This window comes from Rhea pennata, chromosome Z (genome assembly GCF_028389875.1).
Source record: "Rhea pennata isolate bPtePen1 chromosome Z, bPtePen1.pri, whole genome shotgun sequence".
NCBI classification, from domain to species: Eukaryota; Metazoa; Chordata; class Aves; order Rheiformes; family Rheidae; genus Rhea; species Rhea pennata.
Genome location: NC_084702.1, coordinates 71,162,600 through 71,184,400, shown reverse-complemented (window position 1 = coordinate 71,184,400; position 21,801 = coordinate 71,162,600). Strand labels below are relative to the sequence as shown.

Genomic DNA, 21,801 nt, shown 5'->3' with positions numbered 1-21,801 from the left:
CAATTGATCAGAACATACTTGGTTCTCTTACCTCAAATCTGGTGCACTTGTTTAAAATACTACTGAATTTGGTCTTGGAGTAGGGAGAAGGAATTTGTTATCCATGAAAGGGAAAGGGGTAAGGATGTCCAGCAGAGTGACTATAAGGTCTAGGCAATGCTGAGTTCGTCTGGCTGTCCAGGCAGTCCTTGGCTTCTGCCTTTGAGGACTTACCTTTGCAATTCTAGTGAGAAATGAATAGTTCTGCTTTGAGGTATATGCCTCTTGTCATCATAAAAGCTTTTAGGATTTGTGAAACCAAGACTTCCAGCATGTGTTGAATGGATGCCTGTAGATGTAAAACTGAGAATCAGATCTTGATAATATTGTGAGGCTCTAATCCTAGTAAATGTGTGAGAATTACTGCAATAGCACCTGCCAGACTTGAAACTTCATCTGTGGCTTATGATTCACAGGAAGGTCCAGGAGAATGGTCTACACTGGAGGCAGAGGTTGTAATGAAACGTGATGAAATCTGTGGAACCAAAAAGCCAACTCCTCATAAGATTTTGTTGGATACAAGATTCGAGTTACCTTTTGGTGAGTGAATATCAGTAACTTACTCTGGAGAGTTTAGTGCGGATCAATGCTGGTGACTATTCCTTGACTGACTCCTTTCTTTCTTAAAAGGTCAGAATAAATAGGAAAGAATTGAAGGTCTCTAAGCAGATGAATGTTTAGAAACTAGTAATGCTTATTTCAGGATTGTGCAGTCAGACATTTTGTGTGCAAGTAGGGAACATTCACTTCTTTGCATTTATACACATTTGGCTCTAGAAGAGTTCAAGTCTATTAGAGCTATTTTGAATGAGCTATATGCAGTAAATGCACTTGTTTTGTTAGAAGCATGCTGCTCGATTAGTGAAGTATTAATGCTCAATGTTTTCAAACCTTATCATTGACAGAGCATATAAATAACTTGATATTATAAGAATAATTGCTTTTTTTGGCAAATACTTGTGGTTGAAAAGTACAGTTTGTGGAAAAGCAGCTAATCTGAGCAAACCTGTCTCAAGTAAAAGTGTTTTTAATAAAATTAAATTAGAAAAGGAGAGTTGAGGGAGAAGGAAGGGTTTAGCTAGAATACATCCAAGGCTTTATGTAGCTTCTCTTTCCAGGTCTTCACTATCTCACAGGAGCTAGAACAGAGATGGTATTTGGGTGGATTTTGTGTGTGTGTGTGTGCGTGTGTTTGTTTATTTCCTGCTTTGGGTGTTGAAGTGTTTCAAAGTTGTCTCTCCTGCTCTGCCTGTTGCTTGTTTTCTGTGACTAAGCTCCCAGTGGTGTGAGCACTGTTGCGTCATGATCTAAGGGCTGGTGGAGCATTTGTGCACCCTCTGGCATTTGGCCAGTAATTGTCAGGATTGGCCATCTGCTGTGGAAAAAAGTTAGGTCATCTGTTAGTCTCCCACCCTCCTTTGTGCAAGGGAGGATGCAGACCTTGGCTGTGTGGCACTAAAATCAATGTAAATTGTATCTCGCATTCTGAGAGCTACACTAGATGTACTGTTTTGAGTGCACGGTCAGCTAGATGGAGCAAATCTGACTGAATGCAATGTTTTATAGAAGTAACAGGTACTGCTGTTTAACTACAGTCCAGTAGTCTAGTCAGTACAGTGAATTTAAAGGAGGAAAGGTATCCAGCATCTTAAGTTGTCTAACGTTGCTGTGGAGCTATCCCTCTTCCTCATGAAAACTCTCTTGGTGATTCACTGCTGTCACTATGTCAGTGGGAAGTTTGTTAGCGAAATTGCCTGTTTATATAAGGAGAGGAGCAGCTCACTTTATTTCCTTGTAGAACGAAAAATTGCTTCTGTGGGGAAGGTGTTCAGGCTGCCCAAAGGGAGAGAAGACAGCACATGTAGCTAACAGCAAGGCTTGTAATTTCATCTTGACACCATTGCTTCTAAATTGTCTCTGCTTTAAGAACATAGAGTTGTGATCTCTCTCACTCTGTATTCAGGAAAAATCCAAAAGAGAATTTAGTTTCTTCAGAAATTTGTGTTTTGGACTGCATTGCAGTCTGTGGAACTGTGCTTAATAGAAATAAACAGTCTGTTTCATGTGTAGGAAAACAAACTCCCCACAAAACAAGTATGTGTTGGAGCACTCTGGATTTAACAAATGAAAAATATTTCATGTAATAAATGTATGTTTTCTCCCTGCTGCTGCCCTCAAAACGCAAGACTTCTTTTAACCACTATTTTAAAATGTATTATACTGTATAGAACCACAGCATGTGCAGAAGACTGAGAACATTAAATGAATAACAAATGTTTAGTGACTTAGCCGATCTTGATTCAACCCAGCTGATCGTATAAAACACACCTATTCTTTTGTTTATTGTGCCAAATCCTGAAATCATGGGTACTTCACACTTAACTGCCTTTCAGAGGTCTGAGACAATGTCTAATATATCGTATGAGGCTTTAAATGGCAATGTGAATTTTCAGTGGATTGTAGATTTAGTAAGAAAACTCTAGGAGGAGTCTGCTGTATTGAAGTAAATTTATTCTGGAGCGTAGAAAGTTGTCCAGGGTTTTGTGATGTCCAGGGAAATGCGGGCATGTCAGTTTGCCGTTTCAAGGCTTCTGCTGCTCTTGACTCAGAGTGCTGCTGGGTTTTCTTGGATCCTCTCCCTTTTCAGTCTTTCCGACTGCAGGAAGGTCAGAAGCAGATCAAAAAGGTGGAGGTGCTAGGAATGTGGAAAATTAATCTTGGGAAGATGACATCTACCCACATCTTTCTCAAGTGGTGCTTCCCCTCCTGTGGTGACTGAATATCTGCTTCCTCCACCTGTTAGATGGAGGAGAAGGGTCCCAGCGAGATGGATTGGGAGTCTTGGAGGGATGCGTGAAGATAGCTGAGCTCACAGCACTGCCCTTGCCTCTCTCCCTGTGGATTTGCTGAGTGATCTCCCTTTAGGCTGAGGGCAGCAGCATGACCTCTTCATGCCCCACTTGTTAAGATTGTGTTGCCTTGTCAGCTGGGAACAGCTGTTCTAAACCTGCACAGAGAACTAAACAGATCTTTGATCTGCCATGGAAGTTCTTACGTCTGCAGCTCTGTCACCACAGACGTAACCTTTTAATAACAGCGTGTTTGCAGTGGCGCATCGGAACATCGTGTATCATGTTTTGTTTCCCAGGTGAAGATCTCTTCGATATTGTAGGAGCACAAGACCAGGAGTGATACATGTTTGCTCATGTACAGCTTGTGCTGCTTTCCAAATCTGGTAAAATATGGTTACCTGGGGTAGCAGCTTTACCAAAATAGTGTGTTCTTCCGTTGGAGTGTGCTGTTATACTTTTTCTATTGCTTCTGGCTGCTCTGTTTTAGTTATGTTAGATGATGCATGTGGATGCAGTGTCCAAGGCTGCTCAATCTGTACATTTAAAGTGTTTCATTATATTTGTATAGTGCGTGAGAAATTGGTAAGGGATCATAATTGGAAATAAATTTCAAAAAAGCAAAAGCTGGAGTCCTTCGTATGAAACATGATTGTATCTTCAGAGAGGTTAGAAAGGGAAACTGAATTGTTGTTTGTAATACATTTATCCCAGGTTAGTTTGCTGTTTCTGCTTCTACCTAACATGTTTGGGATTCTTCCTCCCTGGTGAGTCAAGCTTTCAGGCTTCCTGCACCTTTTCTTGGTTCTCTGGAGGCTGGCAATAGCTAAAAGCTGGAAGAAATGCAGAGCATGCTGATGCTGTAATTAGTAGCACATGATGCGGACAACCAAGAGTGTGTTTTTTTTTTTTTTTTTTTTTTTTTTTTTTTTTTTTTTAAATGTGAATTTGTTTTTAGACAGTTAGCAGACTGGAATTTGGGAAGCAACCATCTTCTAAAAGAGAGTGGTAAGGACTATGTAGTCTCTGCTTCTGGTGATATAATCAGATCAGATCTTTCCAGAGATCATCTAGGAGTTAGACTTTGCTAATGCTTACATTTCTAATGGGATCGAGAACATCTGTAAGATCCTCAGTATATCCTCTGTGTAACCTGCTGCAAGTCTTGCTTTGTGTTCAGCAGTGTTGAGTGTGGCGTTAGCTGTGGTGTGTAGGGGAAGGAGCAGATCTGTGGATCTTCTGTGCTGAATTGCTGTGTGTAATGGAGTGCAGTGCTGGGGACCAGGCTCTCACCTAAAAGTTTGTGGCTAGCCCCATGTTCTTAAATGTTCAGTCTCCCAGAAACAGTGACTGAAAATTGTCTTCTCTGAAAATGCAGGAAAGTGTGAGCTTCTAAAATAGGAAGTGCTAGTGAGAGTTTGATATTAACCCTTACAGCGCAAAGCATTTTGGTGCTTAGTAGACTTTTAAAAGTGGTAATCAACTGCTTTCTTGATGGGAAGTGGTGTTAGCTAAGACAGACTAGAACAGCTTCGGCTACTATTCAAATCTGATTCTTCTCAGGAACAAGGCAGACATTCATGACGGGAGATGGTTAGATTTTCTTCTTGTTTTAGAAACTTTGAGAAGATAGCCCAAGAATTAGTCTTGCCACTGTTGTCCTGAGATGCAGTGAACGTGTACTGGCTTCTCTCCAAGATGTTGGTTTTCAAGTGTAAAATTTTACTGCTAAAAAGCAATTTTACTCTTTCCTTCTGTTTAGAGGTGCAGTGGCTATGTGCATGTCTCTTGCATGGTGGAGTGCTTAATGTTTTTGACTCCCAGTCTATAGTAATCTGGGTCTGTGCCAGTTTGTTTCTGGTAGATAATTGGAGTGAAAATGCTCTTGGGGTTCTCACCTCTCCCAGGCTGGGAGCATGCTGATCTGCATCCAGCCGTCAGGTGCAGTAAATATGCTTTGTTGTTTTATTGTTGTGAGAGCTGTACAGGAAGAGAAATGCTCAGCTCTGCAATGGCGTCTTAATGAGAACCTGTTCAGACTCATACCTCTGGAAGGGGAAGAAATTGGGGCTGGTAACTGAGGAAGGGAGGAACTGAAGAATTGAATTTCTTTTGCTTCCATCACTTGCTCTTGCTCATGCACAGCTGGGGTATGCGCCAGCCCAGGACTTGCTACTTGGGAAAAGGTCAGGTGGCACAGGATGATGTGCAAGTAGAGTGAGGAGCTGTGGCCCAGCCCCACTGTAGAGAAGAGCTGTTATGCTGAAACTCCAGGTTAGTGCAAGCTAGGGCTCTCTACACGAGAACACTGGTGTGTGTAAGTATCCAAGGGAGAGCAACCAATCCTTGCTATGCCCTGACACCAGGAGCCCAGAGTGATGGCCGGGTTTCAGCTTTCAACGTTTGGCTGAAGATGGCGATAGAAGCAAGGAGAGTAACTAGGAGCCTTTCCATGTTAGTGTCAAATGAAGAAATCCAAAAAGGTAGTGAATAGATCTACCCATTCTATCACTGTACTTATTTAGCAGTTTTATTTCACCAGCATATGGCCTTCCTGTCTTGTTTACCCAGCATGATGTCAGCGGAGTCCTTGGCTGATGTCGGATGATCTGTTTGAACTAGTTCAACTCCTTGTCTTGTAAGCAAAAGTTAATGTAGTGAAGTAGCTTGGACTTGTAATCAAAGCTTTGTATTGATGTAAGAGCTGGTTAGAGGATGAGCCTCATAAGCAATCTGATCTCTGCGCAAGGGGTTTGCGTTTTCTGTATTCCAAAGAAACAGCTTAAACAAAACAGATGATTAAGACTAGACACAAAAGGGTGGTAAAATTAAATATTTCTAATTTGCTTTCTCAAAAAAAAAAAAAAAAAAAAGTAGTGTTCTGGCTTGTTGGGCATCTGTTCTGAGAGGTAACTTCACTCTAATTCATAGTCTGATTACTTAATGTCTAAGGCTTGCTGTGCAGTAGCTCTGCTGCCATTTGCACTGGTGGCAAGTTTCTCCAAGACAAAAAGATGCCCTTAAAAACTCAGGCTCGACCATTGAATATTTCTATTTCTGACTTGTGTGAAAAAAAAAAAAAACTGTCTCTACAGAGCAGTAGTAATCCTGTGCTAAAAATCTCATAGCTCTGTGTGTGAAACTGGCACCTTGGATACAGGAGATTAAAAACTAACCCAGGAGATGCACAGTGCTCCTTGTTGCCTGGGCATGCAGATAAACCATGATCTATGCGTAAGCTTTGAAGCCTGCTCTGAGACCACTACAGTTTCTGCGGTGTCGATGATATCGCATCATTCCTCCTGGATCTCACTGGAATAGATTTTGGGCTTTGGAGGGTTTATTCCTCAATTTATGAATTATTCTTTGGCTTTTAGAGATGTAATGGCTTCCAAGGGCAAAAATTCCATATACTTCGCTATAATATTTGGATTGTTTCAGATTCTTGCAGGAATTTCTTGTCTCCCTAAATTGCATTAGGTCCTATGTTGATAACCTTCAGTTAAGTGATGTCCCCTTTGTAAATCAATTCTCTCCAAATTTTTCACATATCATCCCTAATTTGTGCAGAGCCCATCTAAGAAATCTGTTTATTTTTGATCCATAGCCCTCATGATCAAAAGCAGGTATATATTTCTGCAAGACCCATAATTGTGGAGAACCCTCTTATGTTTCTCCTGCCTTGTTTTCTAATAACATACGACAACAGAGCAACATACTGTACATCAGAAAGAGCAACTGATTATGTGTTATGGTTAAAATATATTACCTTGTTGATCTCCTCTCAAGAAAGGAGAAATAGCTTGTCCTTTTTCTACTTAATGCAGATTTTCAAGACCTTGGCACTAAATTTCCAGTTCCCTGAAACTTTCTCAAGTGAGACTTGCTTTATCCCCTTTGTCTGTACAAGGCTTATTGCATAAAAATATAGTGGTTATTTTCATACGTAATCTAGGGAAATACCTCCTTGAAAATTCCATGATATTTGGAAATGTTCATTATTGGTGTTGAAGCTCTTTGTGTTCTAGTACAGTGGCCACTGCTTTCTCCAGATGTTTTTAGGTCAATAAAGGCCTAAACAAAGACCTTAGTAAAGATGATGGTTTGTGTGGCTGAGAGGACATATGCCAAACAGGTGTTCTCGCTGGAAATAAGAAAGTAACACTCAATCCTTTCTGAAAGCATTGTAAATCTTTAATTTCCCATCCCAGTGAAACACTTACCCTTTCCCAACTCTGCCCCCCCCCCCCCAAAAAAAAAATCCAAACTCTAAAATCTCATTGTTTCTTTCAGAAGCTAGAATAGATGTGACTTTTGGAAGTACATTTTCATCAGGAAACCATCCCAGCATACTTCTCTTATTCTTGCCTATGTACAGCTTAACATGTTTTTGAGGATCTAGTTGTATGATATAGTTCATTGCAGCAAAACAAACTTGTTAGGTGTAAACATCTTGGCTCCTAATGAGGCATCTGAACAAGTTAAGAGTTGTAGGGGATGGGAAAGCCTGCTAAATTCGTATAAGGACTTATCCTCATTTTTTAGCCCTGAGGGTGGTTAGGTTGATGGGGCTGATTTGCTTCATGTTAAGCTTTCTGCAGCAGTTCATCTGTACCTTCAACAGTGTCCTCAGAGAGGTGATACTTTGAGTGAGAGAATTCATTGTTCCCTTCAAGCCATTAGGCCACAATGTTTTATTTCAAAGTATGAAATAGAAAATCCTTACCAAAATAAAGGTGAGAATGCTTGCTACTTGCTGTTAGCAGTTAACTTGGTAAATTTTCTGGAAGGTAAAAGGATGGCTGTAATGCATTTCACAATGAAGTTGCATTGAGGTGTAAAGTTGCTTTCACTGAATGTGTCTATAGCTCTGTTCATCACCTCACAACATCTCCTTATCACCTGCGAAGGAAAACAAGACCCAACCCCGATACTTCATTTGGGTCACCATAGGTGGGGTGTGCTATCCAAAAGGAGTCCTTGTTCTTTCGAGGTTTATGCAAGCCTCCGGAAGAGGCTCTTGATCTTGTTATGTGTTATCAAGTATGTAGCAAGTCATTATTAAATGGCACCTTATAAAACTAATACTTGAATTAAATACATACCACTCTGTCTCCTTCTTTCCTACTTTTGTGTGGTGTGCATTTGGTCAATCAGTTTTAAACAAAAAAGTAATGTTTGTTCTGAAGACCTTGAAATATGTGACTATTTAGAATGTTCATTTTTCCACTTGAGTGCTAGTATAAGGCAGTTTTATTACTTCAAAATTAAGTGTGCTTTTCGTGGTGTGATCTTGAAATACTCTTAGTGGTGCTGGTGATAAATGCAAACTTGCGTGGTCAGTAAGATAGTATGACTCTGATTCTTTTTCTATAGATATCCCTGAAGAAGAAGCCAGATACTGGACCAGAAAATTAGAACAAATAAACTCACTTGGAGATGATGAGGTAAATATCTGAACTGAAAGAGGAATGTAGGAATGCAGCCCTGAATGTCCTGTAGCTTGCTTATATTTTTGGTATTGAATCCTTGTGATTAAGGTAACTACTAAATGTTTTGCATTTACACGTCTTCCACGAGCTGTTTTCAGAATTGTTTTCGTAAGTGTAATGTTGGTTTTAATCAGATAAATGTTTTTCCATATCCTGGAAGTGCTCAAATAGAACTGTTGATGCATGTGTGCTCAAAGTAAAGGTAATGTTATTCCTTACCTTGCAGGAGGATGAAGCAGTTCTTGACAAGCCATGATAGACTGTCTTCATTCATCAAATCAAGTCAAAAAGAATATTTTATAGTTTACTTTTTCTGGGAAGATGACAAAAACAGTTAGTGAATCTTTCCTGGAAATGAGACATTACTGGAGGGAAGACTTTGGCCTGATCAGATTGTTAATGGCTCAGTTTATGAATTTTGTGTTATATTTCCTGCTAGCTATAGCTTTGCTTTCTTGGATTTTTCTTGTGTGTACTTGGGTAGACTGCTGTAAACTAAAAATTATGATTTACATTTTCTTTACATTTCATACTACTTTCTTTATACTTCATACTGCTGTGCTGTGATTTCAAAATAAGATCTGACATACTTTTGCAGTTATTGAAGTTTTGCATTTCTTACATCTCATGTATCAATGCTTATTACAGTGAGTAGGAACATGGTGCTTGATTAAACTCCAATAGATCTTTTCCCTTAGCGAGATACCTTGCAAAAGGTGCTGTCAGTGACTTTAGGAGCTTGTTGTTCTGGGATCTGTCATGTATCCTTATTTCAGTCATCGAATTTACTGTGCCAGTGGAGAAAACTAAGGTGGCTTTTTCTTCTTGATGAGGACTGATCAACGTTTAGGTGAATTAAAAAATAATTGCCTCAGGGTAACCTCTCTTGCCTTCCCAGAAGTTTGAGAACCTCTTGGATTCAGTGAAAAGTAGTTTGACTTGTTAGTGATACTGCTGTGATGCATCCCTGCTCCTGTGGGCTGTAGCATGTCTGTGCCAGGTACTTCAGTGGAGTTTAGATGCCCTCTAGTGCTTTACTGAACCTTTATTTGTTGAAAAATGTCCTGAATTTGAGACTCCTCTTTTCTTGAAGTGCCATATGTCTGCATGTTAAGTGCATTCTTTTACCAAATAATAACAACAAAGTCATGTCCCTGTATTTGCAACTTAATTTATAACGGATATTCCCTTTCGCCAGTAAGAAAATTAAGAGCCTGACCCAGGCTGTAGAGCCTGGGCTGTGCAGGGCGTGACCCAGGGTCATCTAGTCCTATGTCTGGTGACCTGGAGAGGAACATCGCAAGGGGCATCTTCCTTGAATATTCTCTGACTCTGCAGCAACTTGTAGTTTAGGCACTTCTCAAGCCTGAGGTAGTAATTTTAAATTTTATGTTTAACAGCACTTGATGGATTTTTCTTCTGTGACTGTCAGTTAGCTTTTTTAACCTACCTGGGTCTGTTACATTGTAGCAAGGAATTCGGCAATTTATTTCTTCTCACTGTGTATAATTATTTTCTTTGCTCTGAACAAAGAAATCCTTCCTTATGAAACCAGCTGGAGGCAGGGAGGCAGGTGTTTTGGAGAAACTGAGTGACTGACCCTCTTTCATCCATCCTGTGCCACTTGGAGCTCTGCAGATTTCTCCCTCTGGTGGCTTTCAGGCTGCAGAGTCCTAGTCTGTATAGCAGCATTTCACATTTCATACAACTTTGTTGTGTGTGTGTGTTTTTTCTCTCACCGTTTGAGATAAAACATGAACAGACCAAAGCTGTACACAATATTCAAAATGCAGATCCATTGGGAGATCCATTATATGGTGGCATAATAATGCTTTCTGTTTTCTATTTGTGTTCAATTTCCTTTTGGGACTGCTGCTAGCCATTGGGCTGACGTTTTAGAAAGCACAAACTGTTGCCACTCTTGAATGTCATCTCTGAGTATGACTGGTTCAGAACCTGTTGCTGTTCTGTGCAGCTTAGGTTGCTCATCAGCAGACTTCCTTCCACAAGTTTGCTTAACAGTCGGTGCTATGAGATCTTGTTTTTGTGATTATGAATAACTCCGCTGAGGATATGGCTTGCCACCTTTGAGCATCACTTGTGCATTTTAAATAGCATAGAAATGAAAATAAGCACCACGGAAGTTTTTTGGGTTGTCCCCCCTTCACTTAATGAGCTGATCATTAACTTTTACCAAATCAAAGGAGAGGCTGTCTGGTGTTACTGTTTAGTGCAGATTATAGCTCTCAGGTTACTAAGTTGCTTCTTTCCTTTTCTTGAGACTCATTTTTCCTAGCAAAGACTATTCTCATTGTTTTGCCCAGTTGTCCTAAATTTCTTTTATCTCTTTGTAATATGACACAGAGGAGAATAACAAAATAAGACCACCAGTATTTCCCTGGGGAATGCTTTGATGCTATAACAGCTTTGTAAAAGTTGAAGCTGATTAATTGAAATATCTTTGTTTCCTAATTTGTTGTGAAATGAGATGTAGAAATTCTTCACTGTGGACATACAAACTCTTCTGTGACCACTGTATGTGTTGATTGGGCAAATGTTTTACAGCCCTGCTGGGCACTAATTACGTAGCTGCCTTCCAGTGTCCAAGTGCAATATTGCTGTGAGCCCTAACCTTCAGTCTTGAGCTCCTGAAGGTATGCTTGGGTGCCTAAAACATAAGTTGCCTTATGCTCAGTTCTGAGCCCCCCACCACTGTAAAACTTTGATCCAGAGAGTTGGATCTTTTAGATGCTGAAACTGAAGTCTCAGAATTGAAAATATTGCCTCTGCTTGTAGTAAAGCAGACTGCACTAGCCAGATGCACAATTATTAATGTCTGCTTTTTATGCAAAAAGGGAGAGACTTCTGGGAGAATATTTGGATGTTCTCATATTAAGATGACTGCTTTGTGCTTTAGTACTATCAGAGATGTTTTCTCTAGTGTGGTGTGTCATGCTCTGAAAACTATTTAGAAAGTTACCGGTTTGTGTTCCTTTTCTTTTCCTTTAGTATTCCTATCAGGAAGAAGTCCGGAAGAAACCATTGCCCAGTGCTGCCTCCCAGTGTTGTAAGTCAGATCTTTTTATTTCTTCATAACGCTTTTTCCTCCTTCAGTTTACTTTGTTGCCTTCTCTGGTTAGTTGTCAAAGGATGGTACATCTGAACAATGTTTTCTTGTTAGAACTGCGTGGAAGAAATGACGAGTCAATTGGAGAGAGCAATTCTTTGGTCTTTGTCAAACCAGTAACTTCTGTAGGTTATGAAAAAATCTTCCCCCACAAAACTGTAAATTTAAAACTCCTGATGCTAAAAAGTGAAACTGGGTATTAAGTGTTTAATTTGTCGATGTGTTCTCATGTGTGTTAGGAAAACAAGCTGTGTCCAGGGTCACCTAGATTGTCAGACACTTGTAATACCAAGGCAGATGAGAAACTGAATGCTCAATTTTCATTGTATAACTGAGTCAGTCTATATTCTACTTAAATGCCATGTATTCAATGTTATTTTTATGACTTTTATGGAATTTTAAGAGGAGGAAAGTAGATGTAGTCAGGGATGCTGCCTGTAGCCTGTTAAAATGTAGCTGTTTTGTGTACTTAAAAGTAATATGAAAGAAATTAAACATTAAGTGGTGAATTGAAAGATGAAAAATGTTTTTACTAATTTTGGTTTGTCTCATCTTGCTTTCTAAATTTTTTCCACACTTCTGAAAACCCAGATGGGAAAATAGCATCATATACACTATATCTGATAGTTTGCAAAATTATATTTCTGAAATATTGCTCTTAACATACACTAGATGAAACCTCAGTGATAACCCTCTCAAATGTCTTACCTATTTTTGGCAGCAATGTTAATAAAGTGAAAAGTTCATAATTTAAATCTTTTATCCTCAGCTTAAAATTCTGGAAGACTTGCATATTACTCTTTGCAGAATGTTTATCCATTAGGCTGATTATAGGATCTCTACGAAGCTATTGACATTAGGAAATTTAATTACTCTTTGCCTTTTTTGAGAGAATAAATTAATTTATCTCTATGCTTTTATTATATTGTCTTAAAATTAGTTTCAAAAACATGGACACTTTCCAGTTGCTTAGGAAATCTGGATGTGTTGTGTAGCTGAGATCTACAAGCCTATATGAAAGTATGCCAGCAGTGGTATTCTAAGTAACACCAAATGTGTGCTCCTTTTAAAGAGAAAACAAAACCCCTAAAACCAAAGCATGCATACATACATGTAAATTAGCAGGACTATATCTCTATAGGCAAAATAGCTACATTTGTTCTCAGTGCGGTGCTTTTACATCTTCAAACTCTTGTAGCAGGTGTCTTTGCTTGGAGTATCAACTCACTTTTTCCACATAGGCATAGTAAAGAGTAGAACTGCAGCTGCCCTTTGTGTTGCCTGTTAACAGCCTGCACCTTGATGGAAAGTGACCTTTTAAAATAATTAATTGAAAGAACCTGGTTTGAACAATTAATATTATATAAGAATGAATTTAATTATTCATGGATTTAAAAACAGAGTCACTAGAACTGTGATGTTAGAAATTTCACGCAGTATGTGGCTAACATTTAGGAATTTTTTGGTAATTCAGTAAAGCTTGTGGCACTGCATGTACTCTTGCCTGCAAATTCATCTATGAATATCAAATTGTTTACATGACCATATATAGAATAGATGTTTAATGTAGAAATAAGTCTTAAGTTTGAAAAATGAGCTCTGTCTGCTTTATTCTGTGCATAAAAACCATAAACTTGCCCAAACGATTTGTAGTCCTTTGGAACTAAAGAATTCAACCCAGAAGACTCATTGATTGTGACTCCATATTGGAAGCTGACTTGACCTTTGCGTATGAAGCAGGCACTAAACCTATTTACACAGAAACGGTATGGGTGTCCTTCCTGAACCAAAACACTAAGTACATAATGTTCTTACTTAAAATGTGGGTAAATAACTAATATTTTTTTTAATAAAAATGATCTCAAGAGACTTTACTTGATAAAACTCATCCAACTTTCCATCACAATGGAAGTGCTAAATGAGATCTGTGGTCCAGCTGATGGTCTTCTGTTCCAAGTAGTGATCATGGCTGGCTATGTAGAGGCAAGAGCAAGAACCTCAATGTGAGTAGAATATTTTTTCCCCATGAGAATGTCTTCCCAAATTGTAAAAATTACAAAATTATCTTAAAACTAGAATCACCATAGAACAGAAGTGCACCAAAATGCTGCGCATAGCTTGCATTTAAAGAAACTAGCTGTGCCTGTGGTCTGTAGCTTCAGTCACTCGTGACCTGACTTCTTGGAGATGAGAATTGTAGAGCTCTTCTGAACTTGCATTCCATGGTACAATGGGCTCGCTGCTCACAGAGAGCAGCTACATATGCCTCTGGTGTTCTGCTCAGCCCTGTTACGGCTCTAAAAAGACTTGACTGATGGCTTTGTTCTAGCTGGAGAAAATTGCATTCCAGTAGGCAGGCTCCAGTTCATTAAATGGGGAAATGCTTGTCCTTAAGCGTTAGAATTAATTAGTCCTGGTCTGTTCTGCTCTTATGTTCTCCACGTGCCTCTGGTTGCTTACCAAAGCCACCTGTCTCATGGTTGTTTTCCCATCTCCAGTATGGATGTGATTTTCTGTTGCAGGGGAAGTAGAGAGGAGGTGAAAGATGGGACGATGAGTGAGGGAAGGGAGCTGGCTCAGGGCTGTCTGTTTATGGTGCTTGACAGTAGCCTCATGTCTAAAAGCCAAAGTCTGATCAGTGGCGATGGGCTCTCATTTTGTGTGGTTTTTCTGTGTTCTGCTGCTGCCTTGGCGTGGTGCCATGGGAAATCTCAGGGCAGACTAGGTGGTCTAATTTCTCCAGAGATTATGGAGCTTTCAAACATGCTTCACAGCCTGAAATGCTGCTTTGTCTTTAGAAGAATTTGACTTTTTTTTTGTTACTGGTGTAGTGCAGGATTTGGGTTTCCTATGGATTCCTCAGATGAAAGGGATGGCTCAGTGCTTGTACGTAGAGTCTTTTCTAACTAGGCCCTCCTAGTTTTGACACTTCTTGCCTCTTCCTTCATCATACTTAGTCATTTCACTTTTTCCACACTACTTCTGTGTTTCTCTGTGCGTTTGTCCTGTCCCAATACGATCACATGCTACCAACTGCTTTAACTTCTACTCATCTTAAGCCATAAGTGAGGCACTATAGTGGTGATATATTTAAACATATATAAACATATATAGAGATAATATATTTAAACAAGACTTCTGCCATGAGTCTTTCCTGAGAGTGAGTCCTGTCTGTAATTGGTGCCTCAACTATTCACTTCTTGGCTTGTTTTGTTTACATTTCTATTAAATATAACCTTAATTCTAAATTTCCTGATACTTGGTTGTTGGATAATTGCAGCATCCTCCTATTGACTTTTACCCACAACCTTCAAATTGTGTAAATTAAAAAAGAAAGCAAGCTTTTATTGCCTAGTAACTTGCTTTAAATGAACCAGACTGAAAAATTATTTGATTATTTTGACATTCATTGAGTCAATAAGCTCTACGTTATTTCCTGTTCTAGGTATAGATTTATTTTCCTTGCATGCTCACAATTATTTCTGGCAATGTTAAAGTCCATTATAATCCATAACTGAGTTGCTCTGTCAGTATTTTAAATGCAACTCTGACTTGGAGCAGACAGCAAGCAAACTAGGATGAGACATGTATTTTTTTTATCTCTGGGAAAAATGTTTGACTACCTTAGTTTGTGTCAGCTGCTGTAAATACTGCTGTATCTGTTTTTCAGAGAGTTCCTAGATCTGGAAGAGTGCAGGATTTTTCAGTATTGTTCTTGAAAAAGATAAGCTATGTGCCACTGGATCAACCGGTTTTCTCTGTCCTCACATCTTTGGCTGATAATCTTTCTGAGAAAGCTTTATCCTCCCATCTCTACATGTATTTTTCTTCCACTTCCTTGAATCTGTGATGTTGCTCTTTTCAGTTAGACCCTAGTAGACTGCAGCACACCGTAGTGCTGTCTTGCTTGGTTTCCACTGTGTAAAATCCCTGTTCAACAAGGCTGTGGATTCTCTTCAGAAGAAAGTAAATTTGTTGCCTAGCTCTGGATTATGTGTTGATGAAAAATGAAATAATTTCTGTAATTTTCTGTTACACCACAAAAAGCAGTCCAAGCCAGCCTGTCCTTGTTCTGTCAGCAGATAAAACAGAATGGAGCAAGACAACATCTAGTTTGGAATAATAAGCAAAGACCCTAAATACTATCTGGAATATGTATGCCTGTGTGTGTGCATGTGCACACAGGAAAAAAAAAATACAACTTTGTTCTTGATACTTGGATGCAGCCTTTTAACTGCCTAAAAGCTGGCAAAATACTTTGCACATGCTGTAGGAAGGGGCATCTTTCCAGGCCAAATGAATTTGCTACGTAGATCCTCCTTTCTCAGCAATATTTAAGAGATCTGACTCTTTTTTTGCAAAATATATAAGGTAGAATTTTGTTAGTATCTTAATTCATGAATCCATTGGAAGTACCAAAAGCCTACTCTGAAAAATTGAGAGGTTTCATTCCTGATATCCATTAGTGTTCTCTCTAGGAGCTCCAATCCCATTGATGCATCAGGAAGATTTATACATTCTTCTCCATAGGCTGAGCTTATGGCAACTTCTGTGGTACTGATGAGCTTTATCTACTAAAATGCCAGATGCCCACCTCCTTTCCACCTTACTTCTGCCCTCCCACTCCCCAACCAGCCCTAATACAGCCACACTGATTTTGTTGTGTTTAGGGTGCTGCACTGTGAATGCTAGCATCTTTATGCTGGTATTAATGCGTCATTGAGCTAGAGCTATGCAAATCTGTTGCTGGGATTTCAGTGGCGTAAGGGGTACAGTTCTTGCAGAAGTGGTGCTCTGTTTACAGGTCTTGGCAAGCTGTGGACCCAGTAGAGACAAGTAGAGCTCTTGCTTGAAGAGCTTGGTTGGCAGAACATGCATTTCAGCCTGTTCCCATGGAGTGCACTCAAAGTCACCCAAGGCTGCAAGTGCACTGGCTCAAACACATCTTTTCATGCAGTTGTAGAATCGTCTAGTTTATTCTAGTTGCAATTCAGTCACTGCTGTCCACCAGGGAGAGCTTGACCCTGTGGCAGTGAATGTGCTGAAATGCTGTCCTGTTGAGAGTTTTTTTTGTTGTTGTTTTGAACAACGTAACCTTTGCTATATAAGGCATTCAAGACTAGGCATTATCAAAATGCTTTTAAATAAGCCACAGATTGGTCATCTTAACTGTTCATAGAGGTATATGATCTGTAATATTGTACTGGCAAGCAGTGTAGTACACAGTGATTGCTGAGAGATGATACTGTTCTCCTGGTTGTAGAAATGCATGCCATACCTCTAGTTTTTTGGATGCTTTTTCTGAAGTTATTAACCTGCATCTGCATTTAGAAGCAACAGTGGGTTTGTAGCTACTTATTGCATCTCTAGACAGGCCAAGCCAGTTTGTTAAGGACAGCGAAGAAGTCAGTGACCATTTTCCCTTTTTCCTCAAGGGCAGGTGATGCTAAAGATTCTGCTGCTGTTGTTGAAAAGCTGTGGTTTAGGCACAACTACTGATTGCAGTGCAGACAACAAGCTTTAGGGCAATCCTCAGAAAACATTTGGTGTAACTCGAGACATGGCACATGAATAAAGGTTAAATGGTAAGGGAGATGGTGAGTAGAAATGAGGTTAGTGAGTTGTTACCGTTGTTACTGAATTAGAGAATAGCCGTCCTTGTGTGTACAAATGAAACAAATGTGAGGTGTTCTGTGGTTGTTCAGCTGATGGACTGGGAAAGTGGCCTTTCTGTTTCTGGAGAACTGATTCCTCTTTGTTTAGGTGGGGGATAAATCCCATCTGAATTTGTTTCTATGGTTTTGTGGTACTCGCTGTCCTGACTGGAGAAACGATGGGGCTACTCAAAGGAACCATGATTCAAAGTCTTGCTCTGAAATGCCTGCCTGCATCTTTAGTATAAAGCTGCTACTTCAAGACTGTATATGTCTAAGGGAAAACTATGCAGCAAACTAAAGTTAAAAATAAAAATAATGGCTATACTAGAAGATTATACAGTAGCAAAGTTGCTAACGTTTGACCTACTTCTGAACGCTGGAGGAGAGCAGATCTGTGACTTGACGACTGATCCTCTCAATGTACTTTGTTATCACTTTACTAGAGCACATACTGAATTTTGAAGAGGTTTGACAAAGAAACAAAGCTTTGACTTATAATTAACCCAGAACATAAATGTCTCTTCTTTAAATGCTGAGTACTGTCACAGGCTGTGACACAATTCTCTATAAACAGCGATCAAAAAAAGGCCAATGCTCAGTAATGACTTAGGCTTCCTAATTTGTTTATTGCTGTTTATGAATGCTTCTAATCTGTTTTTTCTTTTCTTCTTCCTTTTTTTCCTCCTGGGATAACTTTTTTTCTTTTTAAGACTTTACAGACTCTAATACTCATATGTCACGCTAATAACAGAAAATTAGTTTAATTCTTACTGGTTAATAAACTAATTTTTAGTACAATATAAGCATGTTTTTTTTTTAAAAAAAAGAATAATTTAAACTGATACAAAAGTTACTGCTTAGCTTGTACATAAGTCATAAGCATTTGTCCTGGAGCAGCGGGTCTGGTATTGGAAGTTCAAGATGGAACATTAGAAGAAAAAGGCACCAAATTTTTTATCTCAGCTACCAGTTCAACAGTATATTCTTCATTGCTTTTTGTATAAAGGTGAAATATGATCAACTGTAGTCTTAAACTGTATCTCAAGGAGGAATATATAAAGCTTTTTGTTATGTTTATATTTGTTAGCTGAATAGTCTGTGTGAGTTGGCAGCCCAGAAATTTAAATGACATCTGACAGCTCTTTCAGGCATTTGTGATGTGATGCAAATATTGTAGCTTTTCCACTGGGGATAAAATCAGTGCTTTCCCTGATAATTTTTTTTTCTATCTACTGTTATTAATGAGTTGCACAAGTCTCCAGTAACTTAATGGATACCTTTGAGGATTTGATGGTGGTCCTAGCCCAGCTTATGTTTTCAGCTCTTGATCAATTTGCTTGACCATAGTAAAGTCGGCCAGAAGGGCACTTTAATTTAGTGAAATTAAAATGCCCCCAAATTTCAGCATAAACTGAATACCAAACTACAAAAAAATGTGCTCAAAAAGAGGGAGTGTAGCAGGGAGGAGAGGAACAAGTACTCCTGTGCTTATTCTGGTCTCTGTCAGCTCCTTGTAGCTCATTTTCCTCCTGTGCTTTCTCACTCCTTTTGCACGAAATCCTTATCTCCCATTTCTGCTCTTCCAAAAATGAACTGGGAACTGTGATAGTTGGCATGAAACACTCTTGGTTAATTCTGCTTACTGAAAACTTGATTCTAAAAGCTAGCTATTTGACATTTGTTTTATATTTTGGAAGCTTATTCTACTAAATTAGTCTGTTTAATTTTAGGAAGTACATCAAACATTGGAATAATTACATTTTTATAGAATCTGCTGAGATCTGTGCATATTGTGTAGAGGGTGTTAGCTAGAGAAAGAAGAGGTATATAAAACCTCACATTAAAAAACTGAACAAGACTTGCCCATCTCTGTTTTCTCTAGAGCAGTACGTTATCAGCACCAAATATGTTGTAATTTCTTGAGCTCAGTTTGCTTTCTTAAAACTTGTTCAGATGCTCTGTGCCTTTGCTCAACATGGGCTGTAACAGGAGGATTACATAATTTATCAGCATAACTGTAGGAGAAGGCCAGTGGTAAATGATAGTATTCTGATGGGACTAGTACAGCCCAGCCACTCTGAAAGATTTGTAAAGAGTGAAACAAAATGACATGCGGAAAATAAAATTAGACTGCGTTAAAAACTTGGAATATTCTGCTTTTCTTCAGTGTCCCTGCTGATCCAGGCTTGACAGTGTGAAGTGGGGAGGAGAAGGTCCTCCTTTAATAGTTGCATAATTTGAGTCACAGAATGAGCATATGCTCTGTTCAGCTAACTGTGGGAACTTCGGTGTATTTTATAAAATGTGTTAATGACAAGAACGTTGCAGCTTCCAAGGCACCAGGCTTGCTGGCATTGCATTGCTCTTAATTGAGGTTTGCATGAAACCTCATTTTTGAGAGTACTGAAGCTTCTGAATACAAGATAATGTGATAACCGAGACGTGCACTGTTTGCGTTTAAGAGCACGTGAAGTAGCTAGTCAGATTTATCCGTTTCATCTATTCCACTGTTAACGTATTTTACTGTAACTTCTTAGAATTGCAACTTTTACTTTTCTGCTGTCTGGGCTTCTTGGTGTTTTCAATTCAAATTTGTAACATTTTCCCTTTGGCTTACAGGCTTACATTTGCTCCCAAAGGTGATCTCAATCTTGAAGCATAAAATCAACTTGAAAAGGCTAAAAAGAAATTCTGTTTTCATTAACCTTCAAAATATCAAGACTGTCAACCCAGGTCTTCTGTGATTATGCCAAAGGACTGAGATATATACTGTTAGCTCTTGAATCTTAAATGAAGCAGCATGTGTGTTGAATCTTTAATAAATTCATCTTTTATCCAAAATGTTAGACGCTGAAGCAAAATAGGTGTCAGTAAAAACAAACAAAAGCAGGGTTTTGAGATTCTGGCTGAAAATCTCTCTCTGTCACTGCATCCCTTTCTGGCTGTTGCTGCAGTTTTTCAGGCAGCTCTCTGGTTCTAGCATGTCCTTTTTAGCCAAGAGCCAACTTAGAGGGTAAGGAGATGGTCTCTGAAGGCAGCTGCTCTTCTCTGCCCTCTCTTCCTATCAACTGCTGTTTATTTTTATTTTTTTTTTTTTTTTTTTTTAATGCATGTTTAATGCATGTGTAGGATCTTGGTAGCAGTAAGGTAGAGAGGTAAGTAGCTACCTTAGGGGCATCCTTGTTAATTTGAGGGCTCCTGTCTATGGCAGGTGGTAATGTTTCCCCTCTAAGGACATACTTTGCCTCTGTGAGGCTTGTTTTTAGTGCTTAAATGCTTAAGCACACTAACTCTAGTGCTTAGTGTTTTCTCCTTGTTGCATTTTGAAGTTGTGAGCGGTACTGTACCAACCATCCTAATGGCTGCTGTCAGCGAAACAAGGGTAGGAAGGGGCTGAACTGCTTTCAAGAGTTTTCCTTAAGAAGCCTCTCGGTCCTTCTGTGCAGTTAATGTGGTTGGGATGGAGTTTTACCTTGGGGAAAAGCTGCAGGATGAGTAAGCTCCATTTCTTCTGTAGTTTTTTTTAACCTCTACGCTGCTTGGTGAAATGTATAGTCTCTACTGTTACTCTTCGCCATTGTCCTTGGTATGTTATATGTGCACGCAGTCATGAATAATGAAAGGGGGTTAACTAGCAGCTAGACTGAGTGCGGTGAGGCTGATCTGCTGTCTCTCTAGCAGTAATCCAGGCTGTGAATAGCTGAGCATTGACTTCCTTTGTCTCTCTGTGTTTACTAGAGATAGCTTAAGCATTTCCTTCCATCAAAAAGTTCTTATCTCATCTGCTAGTGGTGCTGTATCAGTAGAACTCTGCGGAGCTTCAAGATTTTCAGGATTGAGATTCATTGGCTGCTATCTGACTTGATGATAATAGGAAGCTGTTGATTTCTCTTCCACCTGAACTATTTAAGACAGTGAATTAAAGCTCAGTGCAAAGGTTTAGCTGTACCTTGCTCCATCTGCCTGGCCCTTTTCGCTGTGTGCTTCTTCATAATGTTCTTGCTTTCATTGCCTCTTGCTTCCATACTCTTTCTTCTGGCTGTCTCCCCTTCTCATCTCTCCTTGCCACATCTGTTTTACTTCTGTTTTCTTTGTCTGCCTGATTTCTTGTTTCTCTCTGCCTCCTCCCCTTTTCCTATGAAAATGACTTGGATTGTAGTCCGCTGGTGCTCAACTCTGTGGACTTCAGTTTTTTTCATTTGTTAATTCTGTAAACAGGAATTTTTTTTCTTTGTTATTCCTGTAGACAGGACAGGAATAACTTTTTATTTTCCATAGACACTGCAAGTATTCAACATTATATCATTTTAGTATGTGATTTTTTTCTAGATACACTGGGTTAAAAAATACCACATTTGTTTGGAGCACATACTTGGTGAGAGCTGCTTAGATTAATGACAAAAAGCAAACATATATGTGCGGCTTTCTCTTTGCTCTACTTGCTCTTCCAGGAGCCCTCAGGCTCATTTGTTCCCAGATCAGAGAGGATTAAACCTTGGTTTCTCTCTCCTCTCCCTATCCCTCCCAGATACTCCAAATCTACCCTCATATTTCTCTTATCTGCACACCTTTTTCTTCACTCACAGAACTGAAGGGGCACCAGTTCTGTGATAAATGTGCACATGGACTAAACTTAT

At 39.3% G+C, this 21,801-nt stretch overlaps 1 protein-coding gene across 2 annotated transcripts in view; it reads left to right on the top strand.

Annotated features, from left to right (window-relative positions):
• UNC13B (unc-13 homolog B) overlaps positions 1-21,801 on the top strand; it is a 212,838-nt gene that overhangs the window by 33,083 nt on the left and 157,954 nt on the right. For both annotated transcript variants that reach the window (XM_062599298.1, XM_062599297.1), the window contains exons 5-7: positions 456-579; positions 8,265-8,335; positions 11,390-11,447. In XM_062599298.1, the coding sequence (XP_062455282.1) occupies positions 456-579; positions 8,265-8,335; positions 11,390-11,447 (253 nt within the window). The remainder of the gene's footprint in view (positions 1-455; positions 580-8,264; positions 8,336-11,389; positions 11,448-21,801) is intronic.